This window comes from Syngnathoides biaculeatus, chromosome 13, assembly GCF_019802595.1.
Source record: "Syngnathoides biaculeatus isolate LvHL_M chromosome 13, ASM1980259v1, whole genome shotgun sequence".
Lineage (NCBI taxonomy): Eukaryota > Metazoa > Chordata > Actinopteri > Syngnathiformes > Syngnathidae > Syngnathoides > Syngnathoides biaculeatus.
In genome coordinates, this window is record NC_084652.1 from 24,387,800 (window position 1) to 24,406,701 (window position 18,902).

The 18,902-nt window shown below is 41.3% G+C and overlaps 1 protein-coding gene across 3 annotated transcripts in view; it reads right to left on the minus strand.

Annotated features, from left to right (window-relative positions):
* The window catches only part of tgs1 (trimethylguanosine synthase 1), a 39,326-nt gene that overhangs the window by 16,559 nt on the left and 3,865 nt on the right, over positions 1-18,902 (minus strand). For all 3 annotated transcript variants that reach the window (XM_061840419.1, XM_061840418.1, XM_061840420.1), the window contains exons 5-9: positions 15,740-15,838; positions 14,922-15,440; positions 14,405-14,528; positions 13,207-13,293; positions 12,928-13,084 (exon numbers count right to left, since the gene is read on the minus strand). In XM_061840419.1, coding sequence (XP_061696403.1) covers positions 12,928-13,084; positions 13,207-13,293; positions 14,405-14,528; positions 14,922-15,440; positions 15,740-15,838 — 986 coding nt within the window. The remainder of the gene's footprint in view (positions 1-12,927; positions 13,085-13,206; positions 13,294-14,404; positions 14,529-14,921; positions 15,441-15,739; positions 15,839-18,902) is intronic.

The following is an 18,902-nucleotide window of genomic DNA, read 5'->3' on the forward strand; positions in this document are numbered from 1 at the left end:
GGGCAAGGGCGTTCTTCCCAATCACACCCTTCCAGGTCTCACTGTCATTGCCCACGTGGGCATTGAAGTGTCCCCCAGCAGAATGATGTAGTCGCCAGAGGGGCCGCTCTCCAGCACTTCCTTTAAAAACTACAAAAAGGGTCGGTACTCTGCAATGCTGTTTGGTGCACAAGCACAAACAGTCAGGATCCGTCCCCCTACCTGCAGGCGGAGGGAGGCTACCCTCCCATCCAGTGGGGTAATCCCCAACGTACAGGCCCCGAGCCAGGGCGTAATAAGTATACCCACACCTACCCAGCGTCTCTCCCCATGGGCAACTCCAGAGTGGATCAGAGTCCAACCCCTCTCAAGAGGAGTGCTGCCAGAGCCCAAGTGGTGCGTAGAGGCGAGTCCGACTATATCAAGTCAGAACTTCTCGACCTCACGCACAAACTCGGACTCCTTCCCTGCCAAAGAGGTGACATTCCATGTCCCTGGAGCTAGGTTCTGTAACTGGGGATCGGATCGCCAAGGTCCCCGCCTTTGGCCACCACCCAGCTCACATTGCACCTGACCCCTATGGCCCCTCTCACAGGTGGTGAGCCCATGGGAAGGGGGACCGATGTTACCCTTTCGGGCTATGCCCGCCCGAGCCCCATGGGTGCAGCCCCGGCCACCAGGCGCTCGCCTTCGAGCCCCACCTCCAGTCCTGGCTCCAGAGGGGGTCCCCGGTGACCCGCGTCTGGGCAAGGGAAACAAAGATCCAATTTTTGTAGTCGTCATAGGGGTTTTGGAGTCGTACTTTGTCTGGTCCCTCACCTTGGATTTATTTACCATGGGTGACCCTACCAGGGGCATGAATCCCCAGAACACTGGACAATGTCACTGTCTGGGAACTTTCGAATTATTTTCACAAGATTTGAAAGTGTAATGGCTGCAGATCAATTTTAAAGTCCACACGATCTCTGCCTTTAACAAGTCCGTCTTCGTGTATTGAACTACGTTCATAAAGCCTGACTTCTGGCTGGACAACTGTAGGTGCGCATTAGGGATCGCAACCGGTTACAAATAACGGGTTACAACCGGTTTTCGGTTTTTAAAACCGAAACCGTAATCGGACTTTCGAAATCGGTTTAAATTTCATTTCCTCCGGTTCCGGTACTCCACATTGCGCTATTTTTTCAACATCATTTCCACTTTTTTTCAAGTTTCGCTGTTAGAGTAAAGTTGGACTCAAAAGAACATTCAGTTAAATCAAAGAAACATCAAACATGGCATCGAGGAAACGCTCCAAAGTATGGGAGTAAACTTGTTTTATTGGCAGACATCAAAACACTACTCACATAACGGGGGGAACTCTGTGAACTCGTCACTCCGGAAGAGCAACAACAAAAACAGTCCGTGCGGAACCCCGCACCCCAACTTGAGGTCCCGCGGGTGAATTATGTAAACACCATTATGGTACCAGTTTTTTTGCTACAGCTGTTCGGTTAAAACCGGTTATGAAAGTAAGCGTTTTTTTGCGATCCCTAGTGCGCATGCACTGCTAGTACCACTGCCTGAAGTTGATGCTTCACTATCTTGATATTTTAGAAACAGATTCATACCTTCGCCAAATCAGCGTGTCTCCTGTTTTTCCCGGTGCGACTCCAGCGCTTTGACGCCCATCTTTTCAAGCTGGTAACTCTGCTTGCACAGACGGCAGTAAAACATGTGCCGATCTTTTGGATATCGACGAACCCAGCTCCCAAACTCCTTACTTTCAACCCAAGCTTCTTGAAAAATGCACTTCCCCGTGATACAAGTTGGATCGATGAAAGAACTACGCTACGTCGTAACGAAGACGAAGTGAAATGCCTACTCACGGAAACAAGCAATGGAATATATAAGATGGCGACTAGTTGTCAACACGGTGACTTCCGTTGACAATTTCCGGCTGATTTGGACGCCAGATAATAAAAGATTAATTTATTTTTTAGGGAGAATTTTGGCAGTAGAGGTCCTCCCTTTGATTTTTTTTAATTTAAGGCCTTTTTAGGGGCTTGACCAGTTTTCGCGGATTTTAAGGACTTTTAGGAGCCCCTAAATGCACCTTCGAAAATTTTGGGGTTTTTAGGGACTTTTAGGGCCGCATGCGAACCCTGTAATAAAAAAAAGACATCAGCCGATCATCTATCTCCTCACTTGATTCAAGTTTGGCTAATACGTCAATCGCACGTACATAAAGGCTCGTTCTAGCAAGGTGGCCTCGTATTTATGGTGTCTCTTTTGCTTTTTCCACAGCAGTCGCGGCAATCAATCTCCCCATCCACTGTCAGTAGATCATAAGACTGGCTGGTTGAAAAGCAGATCTTGGGGTAAACAAGTCTGGGCAACCCTGCCCTAAGCATACTGCCAAAAGGTTGAAAAGTTCCTTGACAATAAAGTCAATGTCTTGAAGTCTGCATCACAAAGCCCTGATCTGTATCCCACTGAAAATTTGTGGGCAGATCTTAACACGCATGTGCGAGAAAGGCAACTGACAAACCTGACTTAGTTACTTACACCAGTTCTGTCAGAAGGAAAGGGCCAGTATTCCAGCAGAGTACCATCTGAAGGTTGTGGAAAGTTACCTAAAATATTTGACCCAAGTCATGCGGTTCAAATGAAATGCTACTTAATACTAAGGAAATGTATGTAAATATTAGACCTTGAAGAAAATAATATAAAATTGTCAAAGTCCCGTCATTATTGTGGCATTTAACAAAATGTATTAACTTTGGTGATCCTGACTGACCTGAAACAGGAGAGGTTTAGTCTGATTTGACTTCAGACCAAGACAAAAAAATGAAATGTGTATTTTTGCAACGTGAAAGTAAACTTCTGGCTTCAACTGTACATGTAATCACAAATACTCAAAATAATAAATAAGGGTAAACCAAAATTATAAAACAAGTACTCATCATAAAAACACACTAAAAAGCCAATCTTTCATATACACCAGTATGTACTTACTGCATGTAGTAATGCATAATATACTAAGTTCCCATGACGCTTGTGAGGGTAAGCGGCTCAGAAAATGGATGGATGGTAGTCTGCCTTTTGCCCAAAGTTAGCTGGGATAGGCTCCAGCACTCCCGCAACCCTTGTGAGGATAAGTAGCTTGGAAAATGGATGGATAGGTGGATAATATACAAAATGTATACTTCTGGGGTTGATTTGCACATTTGAGACCAAAATACATTCATCTCTGGGACACAGAGCCTATCTCCTTCTAGACCAGTTTGATGGCTGGACAGTCCCATGATGTTTACCATCATGGGAATGTCCAGCCACTAGGTTTATACTTGCGTATAATTGAACAATTGAACGTGCCACCTTCAAGCATCTGGAAATTACACCCATGGGTGAGCCAGATTTGTGGAGCTCCACGATTCTTTCGCTGATTTCCTTGCCTATTTCTTTTGATTATCACATGATTTCAAATAAGGAAGCAGAGTGTTTGAGGTGTGGGATTAAATACAACCACAGGTGTTCCGTCAATTAACTCACATGTTGTCAATTAACCTATCCGGAGCTTCAAAGGCCATGACATTATCTCGGCTTCCCTGTGTTTTTTTAAAGATGTTACTTTTTGTGTATGTGTAGGAATAATTGTGATCATAATTATCATACATCTGCTTCCAATAAAGAAATGCTTTGCAGCCTCCGAGCAGGAGATAGCAAGAACAAAAACATCTAATCATCAGAACTGTTAGAACTTCTCATTCCCACTGCTAAGGTCGCTGTAGTCCGGTTACACATGGGAGTGAGACTGCTGTCATAATGGTGACTAAACAGTTAAATTTTGCTGTTGGGTGTTGGATGAAAATGCTACCCGTTATTTTCATTTTTCTGTTCGAGTGGTACCTGTGGGAACCACTCAAGGTCCTACCCCCCAAAAAATAAATAAAATAAAATAAAAACGAAAAAAATTGGATAACTACATACAAAAAACGTGTCCAAAATATTGTATTGTTTGCACAGAGCCAGAGATAATACCAATGCTATTAATTGATAACGAATGCAATTTTTTTTACGCTGGATGCCTTTCCTGACGCAACCCTTCTGCATTTATTCAGAGAGAGAGCTGGAGCCAATCCCAGCTAACTTCGGGCAGCGGCAGACAACACACCAAACTGGTCGGCAGCCAGTCGCAGTGCAGATGTCGACACAATCACTGAGCGGGAATCGATCCCACGCTGTCTTCACTCAAAATGTCCCTCTGAGGGAAACCCGAACTACAACGTGGCCCGCAAGAGAAATGAGTTTGACATCCCTGTACTACACCATCAGAAAAAAAATTCACAAGTTACTGTGCTTTAATAACCTTATTACTGCCATTTGTCTATTCATCCTATGTCTGTTTATGAATTAACATCTACTGTACATGCAGTTTTACCCGAACACTGGCCTAGACTGAGCAAGAGCTGAATGACATGGACAAAATATCAGAAAGAAACACATGGATACACCTTACACACTGTAAAAGGTCATCTCAGCTGAGTCACCCAAGGGGAAAGGTGACCAAAGACCAGCATACGGTGGGTGCAGATTTATAGTATCTGGAAATACCTGAAGGCTGGTGAAGATTTAAAAGACACTTGACTCATTTAGGGGTGACTTGGTTGACATGACTTCAAAATGGCTCAATAATATGATAGCATGTTGGGCTGCAACATTGACAGCCGTAATATTTTTGTTCATATGCTACTTTTGGACACCTGTAATGCTGACAAAAATACATAACAGAACCAATAATTATACTCAGTCAACTATGCCTACCACACATAAGGTAAACAACTATGCGGGAGTCACCGAGGCATGAGAGGACGAATCCATGTGTGCCTCCCAGTGAATCAGTTCAGCACTTACTCAATTCCTTGGCAGAGTCTAATTGCTGGGGATTCCATCTTTGGGCTTATGCTAAATGAAACCCCCACTTTCTTCTCAACATTTGCCAATTTAATGCTACCTTACACCTGAATGCCATACAAAAGAGTACGTATACTGTGGAGGGAGTATTTTAACCGAAAAACCTGAGGAACATTTTTTCATTATTATGATTACCTTTTTTTACAAATAGGAAACAAAACTGGTTGTTATTAATGTAGAATGCAGCTAACAAGGTAAACTATAGTTACATCACATGCATGGGCCGTGGGCCACTAATGTGTGTAATTCCAACAGAAATCCCAACACAATGTACCCTGGAGGTAATGACTAAAACAACTCCTAACACCACTTGTCAGAAATGGAAAAGTGTTTATCCAACAACTTGGGCAGTAAATGATAAACTGATATTTTCTACTAATGTTGCATTGGCTGATTTCTCCTGTGTTAGCTTTACAGGGACAGATTTTAAGGTGGGAAGTCCAAACAAAACATGGTGTCATGATATCCATCTGCAAACTGCCCCACTGCTCCCATGCAGCGATTTGTTGTGGTAGTGTGTTGGTCAAAAGTTGTATGACACACTGATAAATGGAGTAGGAACGTGTACACTGGTATCACTGCTCTTATCTGTGACTGTGTTTCCATCCAAAGCAGAGGATATACAATTGGCCGCATCCATCTTTGGACCTCACCTTGGGTTCTCCCGAAGACGAAGGTCCTCTTAGAAAGATGGAGATCTGACATACATTGATCCAAATGGCATCCCAACTGCATACCAGATGAGTATAAGTTGGTTAACGAGATTGCTGCAGGATGGGAATCCATCTTGTTATGGATAACTCTGAATAAAAACGTTGACAGAATCAACTCCATACATTACAATGTACAGAAACTAGGTAATTATACTTATATAATTATACTGGTACAGCTTGGACCAGCATGTCAAGGCCTGTCCTAAGTTTGCCAATGACCATTTGGATGACATAGAGGAGTCAGGGGAGAAACCTTTGTGGTCAGATGAGACCAAAATTGAACTTTTTGGTCATAATTCCACACAAACAGTGTTTGGAGGAAGACGAATGATGAGTTCCATCCCAAGAACACCATCCCGACTGTGAAGCATGGGGGTGGTAGCATCATGCTTTGGGGGTGTTTTTGACCGCGGCCATGTATTGTGAGATTGTGGAGGACAACCTCTTTCCCTTAGTCGGAGCATTGAAGATGGGTCGTGGCTGGGTCTTTCAACATGACAAAGATCCAAAGCACACAGCCAGGAAAACCAAGGAGTGGCTCCGTAAGAAGCATCTCAAGCCAGTCTCCAGACCTAAACCCAATAGAAACTCTTTGGAGTGAGCTGAAACTCTGTTTCTCAGCGACAGCCCACAAACCTGTCTGATCTGGAGTAAATCTGTGTGGAGGAGGGGCAAACATCCCTCCTGCAGAGTGTGGAAACCTGGTGAACAACTACAGGAAATGTTTGATCTCTGTAATTCCAAACAAATGGTACTGTATCAAATATTAACACTGGTTTTCGCAGGTGTTCAAATACTTATTTGTAGCTGTATCACACAAATAAATCATCAAAAAAAAATCATACATTGTGATTTCTTGATTTTTCTTTTGAGATTATCTCTCTCACAGTAGACATGCACCTAGGATGTAAATTTCAGACCTCTCCATGATTTGTAAGTGGGAGAACTTGGAAAATAGCAGGGTGTTCAAATACTTATTTTCTTCACTGTATTAATGATATCTGCCATGTACTTGTTGTTTCTTCACTGTACCTTCAGCTGTATACATTGCCATGAAAATGTATTTGCCACTTTCCTCATTTCTGTTTGTTTTGCCTATCCATAACACACAAATATTTCAAATGATCAAACTAATTTTAATGTCACTCAGAGAGAACCCAAGGAAATACAAAATTGAGTTTCTAAAGGATGATTTTATTTACCATGAGGGGAAAAAAATTACAAACCTATGTGGAAAAACTAAATGACCCCCTTGATAAATTACAAAGTCACTGTGACTAACCACAAATTTGGGAAAGGTTCAATTTCACAAGCTACATCCAAACCTGATTACTACCATACTTGTTGAATCAAGAAATCACTTAAATAGAAACTGTCAGAGAACATGAAGTAGGCTACAAGATCTCAAGAACCAATGCATTATTGTACGATGCAATTAAATTCAAGAATAAATGAGAAAAAAAGTGATCTAAATCCATCAGTCTGGAGAAGGTTACAAAGTAATTTCCAAGGCTTTGGGACTCCAGTGAACCACTGTAAGAGTCATTATCCACGAATGGAGAAAACTGGGAACAGTGGCAAACCTTTCCAGGAGTTGACAGCCAATTAAAATTACTCCAAGTGAGCGGCGACGACTCATCAGGAGGTCACAAAGGAACCTCAAACAAAATCTGCAAGCCTTACTAGGCTCAGTTTAGTTCAACGTTCATGACTCTATCGTAAGAAAGAAAGTGGCTCTAAACGGCCAAAACCTACAATGAAAATGTCAACAAACAAATAATACATTGCTAACGAAACCAAACCAACTATTAATTATAAATTTGAAAAGTCGCTTCCAACTTTGCTTTATCATTATTTTTTTTTAACCTACAATGATTTCCCTGCCTGTTTTTCTTGGTTTCAAACTGAATTGTTGCTTGCAGAATATCTTTAGCAATATATGTTGAAGCTGAGCGTATCCATAAGCAGCATGTCTAGCTCGTCTTTGATATATGTTGCCCAGACTGTTTTTAACTCAAGTGGTGGATGGTGTTTGTAATTATGAGTGTATCCCTGTAAGAGTCGGAGGGGGGCGGAGTCAGGTAAATGAGGAAGTAGAAGTAGGCTGAGGAGCAGACTGTCTGCTTCCGTGTTTAAAAAAAAAAAAAGACAGGCTGTGGTTCACTGCGTGGGATTGGTTTTCATGTGTGCTGAGAATGTGCGACAAGCGCGTAATTGCATTGGTCAAGACTACACAAAATAAGCGACGTCTTTCAATATCTATGTATTTCTACTCGTAACAAATTTGACGCACATGATTTTTCGTGCTCGACTGTGCATATTTGAGAGTGCGATGACATGCTGGCGCGCCCTGACTGCAAATGGCCTCATAAACTGCTTTGTATTGAACAAGCGTATTCAAAATGGAACACATTCAACCAATCAACAGACACATATCAGCTTTTCCGGCTCCCTTGCAAAAGTCGGATCGGAAAATGAACAAGTCTGGATTCTGGCACGGGTTACAGTCGGAATATTACAGAAAAATAAAAAATTTTTTTTTTTTACTTCATGCAATTTAAAAAGATGGAATTCCACCTATAAACGGAAAAATCACTTCTGAAAGTGCATTTTGTATTTCCTTGGGTTGTCTCTGAGCGATATTAAAATTGGTTTTATGATTTGAAACCTGTGTATGATAAGATGTGCAAAAAAAAAAAAAAGAAAGAAAACAGAAATCAGGAAGGGGGCAAATAGTTTTAGTCTCCCTGTAGTCTCCAATTAATGCACATTTTTGAGATGTGGGAAGAAAAAGGGGTGCCCGGAGAAAACCCACACAGGAACGGGGGAGAACATGCAAACTACACACAGGCGGGGTCAGGATTTGAACACAGTCCTCAAAACTGTGAGGCCAATGCTGTACAGTTGCTCCACTGTGCCACCTACAATAATATAATAAAAATAATATTTTGGTATTTTAACAGGGATATGTTAACTTTCTCTACTATAGACTATAGATCAGTGGTGTCCAAACTTTTTGCAAAGAGGGCCAGATTTGGTAAGGTGAAAATGTGTGGGGGCCGACTATTTAGCCTGACATTCTTTGAACCATTAACATTAAATACAAATTAACTTTTTGGGATTTTTTTTAATTTAATTACAAATGGCATACTTTTACTTTTACATTTTTTTTTACATTTAGGTTTTTACCGAAATCACAAACCACAAAAAATTAAGAAAACTATAAAGGATATCTAAGTTCATGTGAAACATTACATATTATTCACTATTATATGCTCACTGTAGGAAAAGTGCTGAAAACAAAACAATGATCACTGCATATTCAAACTGTGATTTTGACCATCACAAAAAAATTAATTAACTGAGATTTAAGAATTTATTCAACTCAGAGGACTTAACAAAGGTCTTGCCTGCACAAATGTGAAGGGTGATACTGGGATCTTGACTGCAGTATGTAGTCCATGTCTGGCTCAAGAGCAGTGGTTTTGATGCACAAGACGTCACGCAGGTGAGAGTCACTCAGTCTCGTCCTCATGCGGCTCTTGTTAATGTTCATAACGGAGAATGTCTTCTCGCACATGTATGTGGAGCCAAACAAGCTCAGCATTTTCTTAGCAAATGTCCGAATTGCTTGGAACCTGCCTTCATCCAGCTGGCGGTAGAAGTTGACAAGAGGGAGCTGTTGGTGCCGACTACGATGCTCAATGAGCTCCAGTTGCAGGTGGTCTGGCGCGTCATCAGGGTCCACGGAGAAAGGAGAGGAAAAAAGCGTGATCTCCTTTTCAATAGCTGCAAAGTCCCGAAAGCGCTGCTGAAACTCGTCAACCAGAGATGAGATGTCTGCTGCATACTTTGTCATTTGCGCACTGATATTGATCTGTGGGAAACTGGTCACAATTTCCTGCAGCGACGGGAAATGTGCGGTATTGGGCTGCGCCTGTGACAGGTGTCTTTGGAAAAGTAGCAGCTTGGTCCGAAAGGCTTTGATGTGTGAATACAGTTGGCTTACCACTGCATTTTGCCCTTGAAGGCTTGTGTTCAGCGCATTCAGATGTCGCGTTATGTCAACTAAAAATCCCAAATCAGCCAGCCAAACAGGATCATTTAATTGTGGCATGGGTTGTCCCTTTTTAGTCAAGAATTGTCCAATTTCCTCCCTGAGAGAGAAGAAGCGCTGCAGCGCAGACCCCCGACTGAGCCACCTTACGTCGGTGTGATACAAAACGTCTCCGTATTCAGCCTGGATGTCGAGAAGAAACTGTTGAAACTGGCGGTGGCACAGCGCTTTGGAGCGAATATAATTAATAGTCTTTATCACCGGTTTCATAACATTATCATATTTCATATATTTGGCACAGAGAACTTCTTGATGAATAATACTGTGGAGTTTAATAGCGCTGCATCCTTCTTCGCTGACTTTGTTACAGACAAGGCTTGATAATCCACTCCGCTCGCCAGCCATGGCAGGTGCGCCGTCCGTAATAATCCCGGTGACTTTATTCCACTGTAGTTTCATGTCATCTACGGTGGAACAAACAGAAACAAATAAATCCGTTCCTCTTGTTTGGCCCTTCAGACTCTGGAGGTCCAGAAGCTCTTCACTCACGTTCATGTCATTGTCCACTCCTCTTAAAAAGATCAGTAACTGAGCGGTGTCGGACGCATCCGTGCTTTCATCGCACGCTAACGAGAAAAAGTCAAACTCAGTTCCTTTTGCCTCTAACTGTCTCTTAATATCTAATGAAACGTCTTCAATTCTCCGTACCACAGTATTACGAGCCAGGCAAATATTGGCAAACTCTTGCTTCTTCGCGGGACAAATTTTCTCAACCATTTCCATTACACAGTCTTTAATAAATTCACCCTCAGTGAAAGGTTTGCAGTGCTTTGCAATCACCGTTGCCACTTCGTAGCTTGCCTTTGTGGCATTTTCATTTGACTCACGGACTCTTGTGAAAAAGCTTTGCTGTGCCGTTAAAACAGCTTCCAGTTGCTTCACTTTTTCACCGCGTTTGTTCCCAGTTAGCTTGTCGTAGCTAGCATGTTTCGTCTGGTAGTGCCTCTTGATGTTGAATTCCTTGAAAACAGCCACAGTCTCTTGCCAAATTAGGCAGACACAGTTGTTTCGTATTTCAGTGAAAAAAATACTCAAATTTCCACTTGTCCTGGAAGCGGCGGCCCTCGCGGTCAACTTTCCTTTTTTTGTTTACAGACGCCATGTTAGAAATGGGCTGGGCTGAAACGATCACGCAAGGTCAAGGGTCACGGCGGCCAGAGTGCGGCCACAGGGCTACTGCCATCTTCTGGTGAAATGAAAAATATGAAAAATAGCTTTTTGTACACATGTATTTTATACTGTGGTCAACAGTGCTGGCGGGCCGCATATTATTGATTTCATGATAGAGGCCGCGGGCCGGTAAAAATTTGTCCACGGGCCGCAATTGGCCCGGGGGCCGGACTTTGGACATGTGTGCTATAGCTGAATAAAGATGATGATACACACAATGAAGTTATGGGAAAGAATAGTGGAGGCTAGACTCAGGACAGAAGTAAGTATCTGCGAGCAACAGTATGGTTTCATGCCTAGAAAGAGTACCACAGATCCATTATTTGCCTTGAGAATGCACCTGGAAAAGTACAGAGAAGATCAGAAGGAGCTACATTGTGTCTTTGTAGACCTAGAGAAAGCCTAAGACAGAGTACCAAGAGAGGAACTGTGGTACTGCATGCCCAAGTCTGGTGTGGCTAAGAAATATGTTAGAATATTACAGGACATCTATGAGGGCAGCAGAACAGTGGTGAGATGTGCTGTAGGTGTGTCAGAAGAATTTAAGGTGGAGGTGGGACTGCATCAGGGATCTGCGCAAAGCCCTTTCCTGTTTGCGGTAGTAATGGATAGGCTGACAGATGAGGTTAGACTGGAATCCCCTTGGACTATGATGATCGCAGATGATATTGTGATCTGCAGTGAAAGCAGGGAGCAGGCGGAGGAACAATTAGAAAGATTGAGGCACACACAGGAAAGGAACGGAATGAAGATTAGCCGAAGTAAAACAGAATATATGTGTGTGTGTGAATGAGAGGGGTGGATGTCCGTGAATGAGAAGGGTGGAGGGGAGTGTGAGGCTCCAGGGAAAAGAGATGGCATGGGTGGACGACTTCAAATAGTTGGGGTCAACAATCCAGAGCAATGGTGAGTGTGGTAAAGAAGTGAAGAAACGGGTTCAACCAGGTTGGAATCCCCTTGGACCATATGTTTGCAGATGATATTGTGATATGCAGTGAAAAGCAGGGAGCATGCAGAGGAACAATTAGAAATATGGAGACATGCACTGGAAAGGAGAGGAATGAAGATTAGCCGAAGTAAAACAGAATATATGTGTGTGTGAATGAGAGGGGTGGATGTCCGTGAATGAGAAGGGTGGAGGGGAGTGTGAGGCTCCAGGGAAAAGAGATGGCATGGGTGGACGACTTCAAATAGTTGGGGTCAACAATCCAGAGCAATGGTGAGTGTGGTAAAGAAGTGAAGAAACAGGTTCAACCAGGTTGGAACAACTGGTGGAGGGTCTCTGGTGAATGATAGGAATGGAGGGGGGACGAGTGAGGCTCCAGGGAGAAGACATAGCGGGTGGATGACTTTAAACACTTGGGGTCAAAAATTCAGAGCAATGGTGAGTGTGGTAAGGAAGTGAAGAAATGGGTCCAACCAGTTTGGAAAAGCTGGCGGAAGGTGTCTGGTGTGTTATGTGACAGAAGAGTGTCTGCTAGGATGAAGGGCAAAGTTTACAAAACAGTGGTGAAGTCCGCCATGATGTACGGATTAGAGACGGTGGCACTGAAGAAAAAACAGGAAGCAGAACTGGAGGTAGCAGAAATGAAGATGTTGAGGTTCTCGCTCGGAGTGAACAGGTTGGATAGGATTAGAAATGAGCTCATTAGAGGGAAAGCCAAAGTTGGATGTTTTCGAGACAAGATTTGAGAGAGCAGACTTTGATGGTTTGGACATGTTCAGAGGCGAGAGAGTGAGCATATTGGTGGAAGGGTGCTGAGAATGGAGCTGCCAGGCAAAAGAGCAAGAGGAAGACCAAAGAGAAGGTTTATGAATTTGGTGAGGGAAGACATGAGGGCAGTTGGGGTTAGAGAGGAAGATGCAGGAGATAGGCTAAGATGGAAAAAGATGACACGCTGTGTCGACCCCTAACGGGACAAGCCGAAAGGAAAAGAAGATGTTAACTTTCTCTCTATACTACAGATGTAATTAATTTAAAATACATATCCCTACTTTTTGGAGGGTGGTGCTGCATTGTGGCTGTGTTCCATCTTCATCTGTCTCAATGAATCTGATGTGTTTGTTCATATTGCTGCCAGTTCTCTTAGCGGACCACCGCCTCTGACGTTTATGAGATGAACTTTCTTTAAAGTTAAAAACACTGTCAAATCTGTGACACAGGTAAAATGCAATTATTTTTGCGTCCATGAGTCATGGATGATAATGTGATGAACTAAAATGAAATAGATGAAATTTTTTTTTAAAAATTCTGCAGGAAGTAAGCAGACCCACTGTGACTCTGGATTGTGTTTGAGTCCAACTTTTCTCCAGGCTTGATCACACGTTAGGTGTGGGTTTTCCTCCACATCAAATTCATGACTGCAGACAAAATGAAAATAAGTCAATCAGTAATGTTGGTTCTACACTGTGTTTGTAAACATTACATTAACTTCAAAGTGTTTGACTCTTTGAAAGAGGAGTCTGTGAAGTCAGCAGCCTGTTACAAGAGCTTCCTTAACTTTATCCTTCAATGAGTTATAGCTGTGACATTTTTGGGTGGAGAATATGGGCACTTGTCATTGTTGTGTGTATCTGTGAATCAGCATCACATTTGCAACAACTCCACAAGCTCCTTTATTTGCACATTCCACTCTTAGTCTTTTTTTGTCATGATAAACCGTTTGCACTATTGGAGCATTTTAGCCATGATATTTTGTTTTAAAATATTGTAGTTAAATTACAGTACTACAACGTGACAACTGCATGGAGCTTCAACACAAGATGGAACTGCTCCTTTAGCGAAGATAGCATTACAGATGAGATATGAAGAGGGACTAAAGCCACCCCTTAAATGAATTAAAGTGAACCAAAAGAGGACCAAATGGGACAGGGGATTTGTAGGTCTGTTATTGGCCAATTGACGAAGTAACAGCTCCTAGGACAACTGGAATTGTTAGTTTACATTCAAACATCAGCCTGCAACAATCACATGTGATATGATATATCATGCATGCTATCATACTAATCAGTGGAGACTTCAATCATCTCCCTCTTTTTTTCTGTCTAGGAATACAAATCTGAACTTCTTTTATGCACAATGCCAATATGATGAGAGATCTTCTTGTATACTAATGAGGACAAAAATATGTATTTGTTTCTATTCTTAATCTTCCTTTCGGCCTGTCCCGTTAGGGGTCACCACAGCGTGTCGTCTTTGATGAACGCACATTTGTTTGATATTATTATGTATTGTTTTCCATTCTATCTTCTGTATGGCACTTTATTAGTGATGGTATGGTAAAGTACTCTATAAATAAAGTTGAGAGAAAATTTATATAGATTGCTATATATTCATTTTTACTTAATATATCAGATATGGTCCTGTAAAATGTCTTATCCACTATATTTTAGAGTACATTTTCCTTATTAGGGGTTTATCTGTTTGAGGGAGAAAAACAGGAATACAGTATAAATATAAGTTCAAACCCACCTGCGTTTTACTTTACTGGGTCCTCTTCTCGAGGGATTTTCATCATCACCATCATCTTTGCTGTTTAATACCCAATTTGTAGAACCCAAATGTACGTGAAGGCTGCCAGCAGCCTGTTGGGAACCTGAATAAATAAATAAACATTTATACACATTGTAAGTATATATTTCATTTACATTAGTGTGAGACATTTTATTAAACTAGATTAAATAATATAAAATAGGTAATTGTCAATATTTCACTTATGCATTTACCAACAAAGTGGTAAACATTTAATTGCGAACTAACTGACATTTCCTGTAGTATGTTCTACCACCTAATATAGTAGATGTAATATAATCGTCATATACCACTATTTTACCATGCTGCTAACCAAGAAAACATTTTTTTTTTTTACAAACCATATAGTCTGCACTTTGGCTTTAAGTGAACACATTTTTAACCCATTACGTGATTATGAAAAGATGTCTCTGATGTTACAATTCAACTTGTATATTTACTTCTGCTCAGCTATTACCTGTGTGATTTGTTGTGTCCTGGCATGAGGAAACATTGGATTTCTTGCTACGATTTACCACATCAGAAGGCTCAGAAATACACAAGTCTCCTGCTTGTTGCTCTGCAATATTGGCCATATCTGAACACTGTGTGGTTGTTTCAGAGTCCGGTGAAATGTTCCCACTTGCCTCTAAAATGCAGTTCTGTTGAAGGAGGTCATTTAAAACTTCAACATCACCAGTCTTTTCATCCAACCATCCCTCTGGGTGCATCCTCATGCCTCCATCCATCCCCTCAGCTCTTGTTTCTTCATGAGTGTTCTTCTCACAAGATGAATCAATGGTCCAGCCCTGTGCTGCCCAGTATGAGTAATGTTCCCAATAGTAATAGTACATGTCTGTGGTGTGTTGATCCCAGGCACCCTTTGTGTTGGGGTCGTCCCATGGAGCAGTTACACCTTTGGAATTTTCTGATGATTGCAACTGATCAGCATGCTTCTCCGCCCAGCTGCTCCACAGAAGCGATTCAGCTTGTTGAGCTTCAACAGATGGGAGACAGATAAAACAACTTAAAATTATGATTGAAAAACAATTTAGCTAGGATGCTGTCAGTCGGGTTTGTTGGGATACCTTAGTGTAACATTCCATAGAGTGCAATGTCAGACCACTATAATGTGTGTTAGGTATTGTACTGCTGTGCAAATAATGTCTACAATTGTCCTTTTGGAATGGATCAGTAGGTGTCAAATAAAGTTTGATCCAAAACATGCTTTCATGTTTAATAAAATGGAAAAAATGCAAACAATTATTGAATGGTATATTAGTGTCATAGTCCTACCCCAATATGTCTCCCAGCCAGCATCATTGGCAAGTGGGGCCTCCACCGCTTCTTCCAGGGTCTCTGTCTTCAGTCCTGCCTCCACAGGATCACTAATGTCTGTGCAAACATGGCCAACAATTACAATTAAATTATAAGGATACATTTTGTGGATGAAGGTTTTGTGGAATGGGAGGACGTTCTTTAGGTCAGGCCTTGAGAGTTGGCTTGTCTGGGATGGTTTCTTGATTTTCCATAAATAATGATGGTGCAACAACCTTACCCAAATGCTAGCATTTCTGTTAGAACCCATAAGACCATAAAATTAACCAAGATACTGTCCATCATGGAGCATGAATGCTCTCAAGAAAGACTGGTTCTTGGTCCCTAATTACTATTCTGAACAAGAATACTTTACCCTTTTTGTGTAGATAATACACCTGTACATATGAAACCAGATGTTTACATACACTATAAAGACAAACTCACTTTAATCCCACGGACATAAAATTGACACATTTTTTCTGATTTTTCAGTCATTAGGATTCTCAAAATTATTCCTACATGCTCAATTCCAGAATAATGACAGCATTTTTAAAAGACAATCATCAACTGCTTTCTTCAAAATCAGAAGTTTTCATCCATTTTGTTTGTATTTGCTCCCATTTCCTTTGACGTGTACGACTTGGCTCAAATGTTTGGCACATCCTTCAACAAGTTTCTTTTTAGCAGTAATTTTGGCCCGTTTAGGCCAACCAAGTTTGTAGGCCACTATTTTTCTATGATTATCTCAGTTTTTTCCTGTCCTGTCCTGTTCAGACGGAAAGGAGGATCATTATCTTTTTTATGCTGAATAGTTTTACGTGCCACAGTGGTGTTTTTAAGATGCCATTATCTGTCTTTTTATTCTGATGGACTTTTATTACAAAATTTCAGTTGTACAGAAAAAACAAAAGGGGAGAGGGAAATGATAACTAAATAATGCAGGAAGAGAAGACAACATAAGACAGGAGATTAGCTGTAAGAAAGATGAGGAAAGTAAATAATTATATGCACAGAGATTCAAGTGTAGTATGGGGCAGTAGTACTACACCCTGTGAAGAAAGGACAAGACAATATAGGAGAGGACTTAACAGGATAAGGGGAGGAGGGAAAGCAGGCAGGAAGACCCAGCTGTACAACACAAGTGGCGTGGAAGTGGCGCTGTAAATTCTAAACATCAATAGATGTGCACGTACGTCACGGAAATCACGTGACTGGCCATATTGCCAGTCAAACAAAGCATTGTTCAATGCTAAGTCCATTGAGACAAAACAAAAATATATCTTATAGCACGACGCCCAGAGTTTTGTCCGATAACATTAAACATTTAGGTGATAATAAATGAAGGTACGTGGAAAAATTAGAGACACTTGGCATAGAGGACCCATATTGAATGCCGAAGTCGATATTTCCGCCAATAAAAAAGTGGACGATTAACCCGCTTCCGCTTGTCTTGGACAACTGCATCTACACATGTACCTAGTGAGTAAGTCATCGAGATTTACACAGAAGAGTTTGAAAGCATATAAAAGTCTGGACGAAGAAAAACTCAGCTGGATCTGTTCTCAATCAAGAATAAATCCCACATAGTGATGGAGCCACTACGATTTTTTTCAATACAAATACCAATGTTTAAATAAATGACCCCTGGTTTTACACAAACTCGCATTCATTAACTATCATTGGGGTGGTGATTGGAGGATGAAGACAGCTCCTGCGTACACGGAAGCATATCGCTGCCACACATAAACCTCCCTAAACGTTCTTTGCGACAAGACGGTTTATTTTATATTTTTAAATACGCATTGTTCTCAAATGAGTTAGTTTGGCATTATAAATACTTTTTGGTAATTTACGATTGAGAAGAATCATTCCTACCCGAAATGAAATGATCGCTACATAGGCGTGTGTATTTGGGTAGGCACCATCCATCACGTTTAATAGCTGAAATCCATCGACCTTTTTTTGTCTTTTCAGATGGTATTGCATACAAATACAGTGGTGCCTCGATTCTCGAACACAATGCGTTCCAAAAGGCCGGTTGAAAACTGAAACGTTCAAAAACCTAAGCGCTTTTTCCCCATTACAATGAATGGAAAAAAAAAATAATGCGTTCCAAGCCTAAAAAAAAAAAATCATTTTTAAAAGCATTTTTTTTAATACTTTTCCTGATAATAAACTGCATAGCAGAAATACATGTATACTTCAAATACTTAATATAATTAAAGCATTTAAGAAATGGGTTTATTTTTAGCTGAAAATGTATGCTTTAGCAGTAGAGTATGCTAGGCTGGGAGTGCATTGTCATATATGTTGCGACTCGGACCCAGCCTTGAAAACCTTTTTTTTTTTTTTTTTTTCTTAAATCAACAGAAGTGCAGAATAACTTTAAACAAGCAATAATGAGGGGGAACAGAAACAGACAAATTGTTTTTTATTTGCACAGAAAGTACACACGATCTACAAAAAAAATTTAACTTGCAACTGGAGGTGGAATTAATGGAACTAAAGAAAAAAGCAATGCAAAACATCTGTTTCAAATGTCTTCGGTGGGGGTGACTCGCACCTTTTTTTAACAAAGAAAGTATCTAATGTAGACTGTTTCTGCCGTCCTTTGAGCACCTTCCTGAAGTAGCTCATAACAACGTCATTGAAATTTTGCAGTACTCTGCAACATTCTGCTTTGTTAGGGTGATGGGGATCTACAAAATTATAGATAAAGTTCCATTTGGCGCAGATAGCTTTTATATCGACACTTGAGACATCCTTCTTGCCTTCAGCCTCATCAGATAACATCTCCACCCTTCCTAGCCAACACTATCCCCAGCAAACTGCTGCTCGTTTACGAAAATAAGAAGCAACTTTTCAACTTCTTCCAAGATCTGTAGCCCCTGCTTGGTCAACACGGTTGCTCCTTTAGCAACATCACTTACTTTGAGGGCATTATGTTTCAGAACGGTGCTGATCGTCGATTTCGCCATGCCATACTTGTTCGATAGCTCAGAAACACGCACACCGGGTTCGTATTCAGCTATCAAATCCTTCTTGAAGTCGACAGTTTTACACATCACTTTCCTTTTTTCAGCACCAGCAATTCCACTTGCCTTCTTTGGAGCAATGATTGATTAATATTGCTCAATTG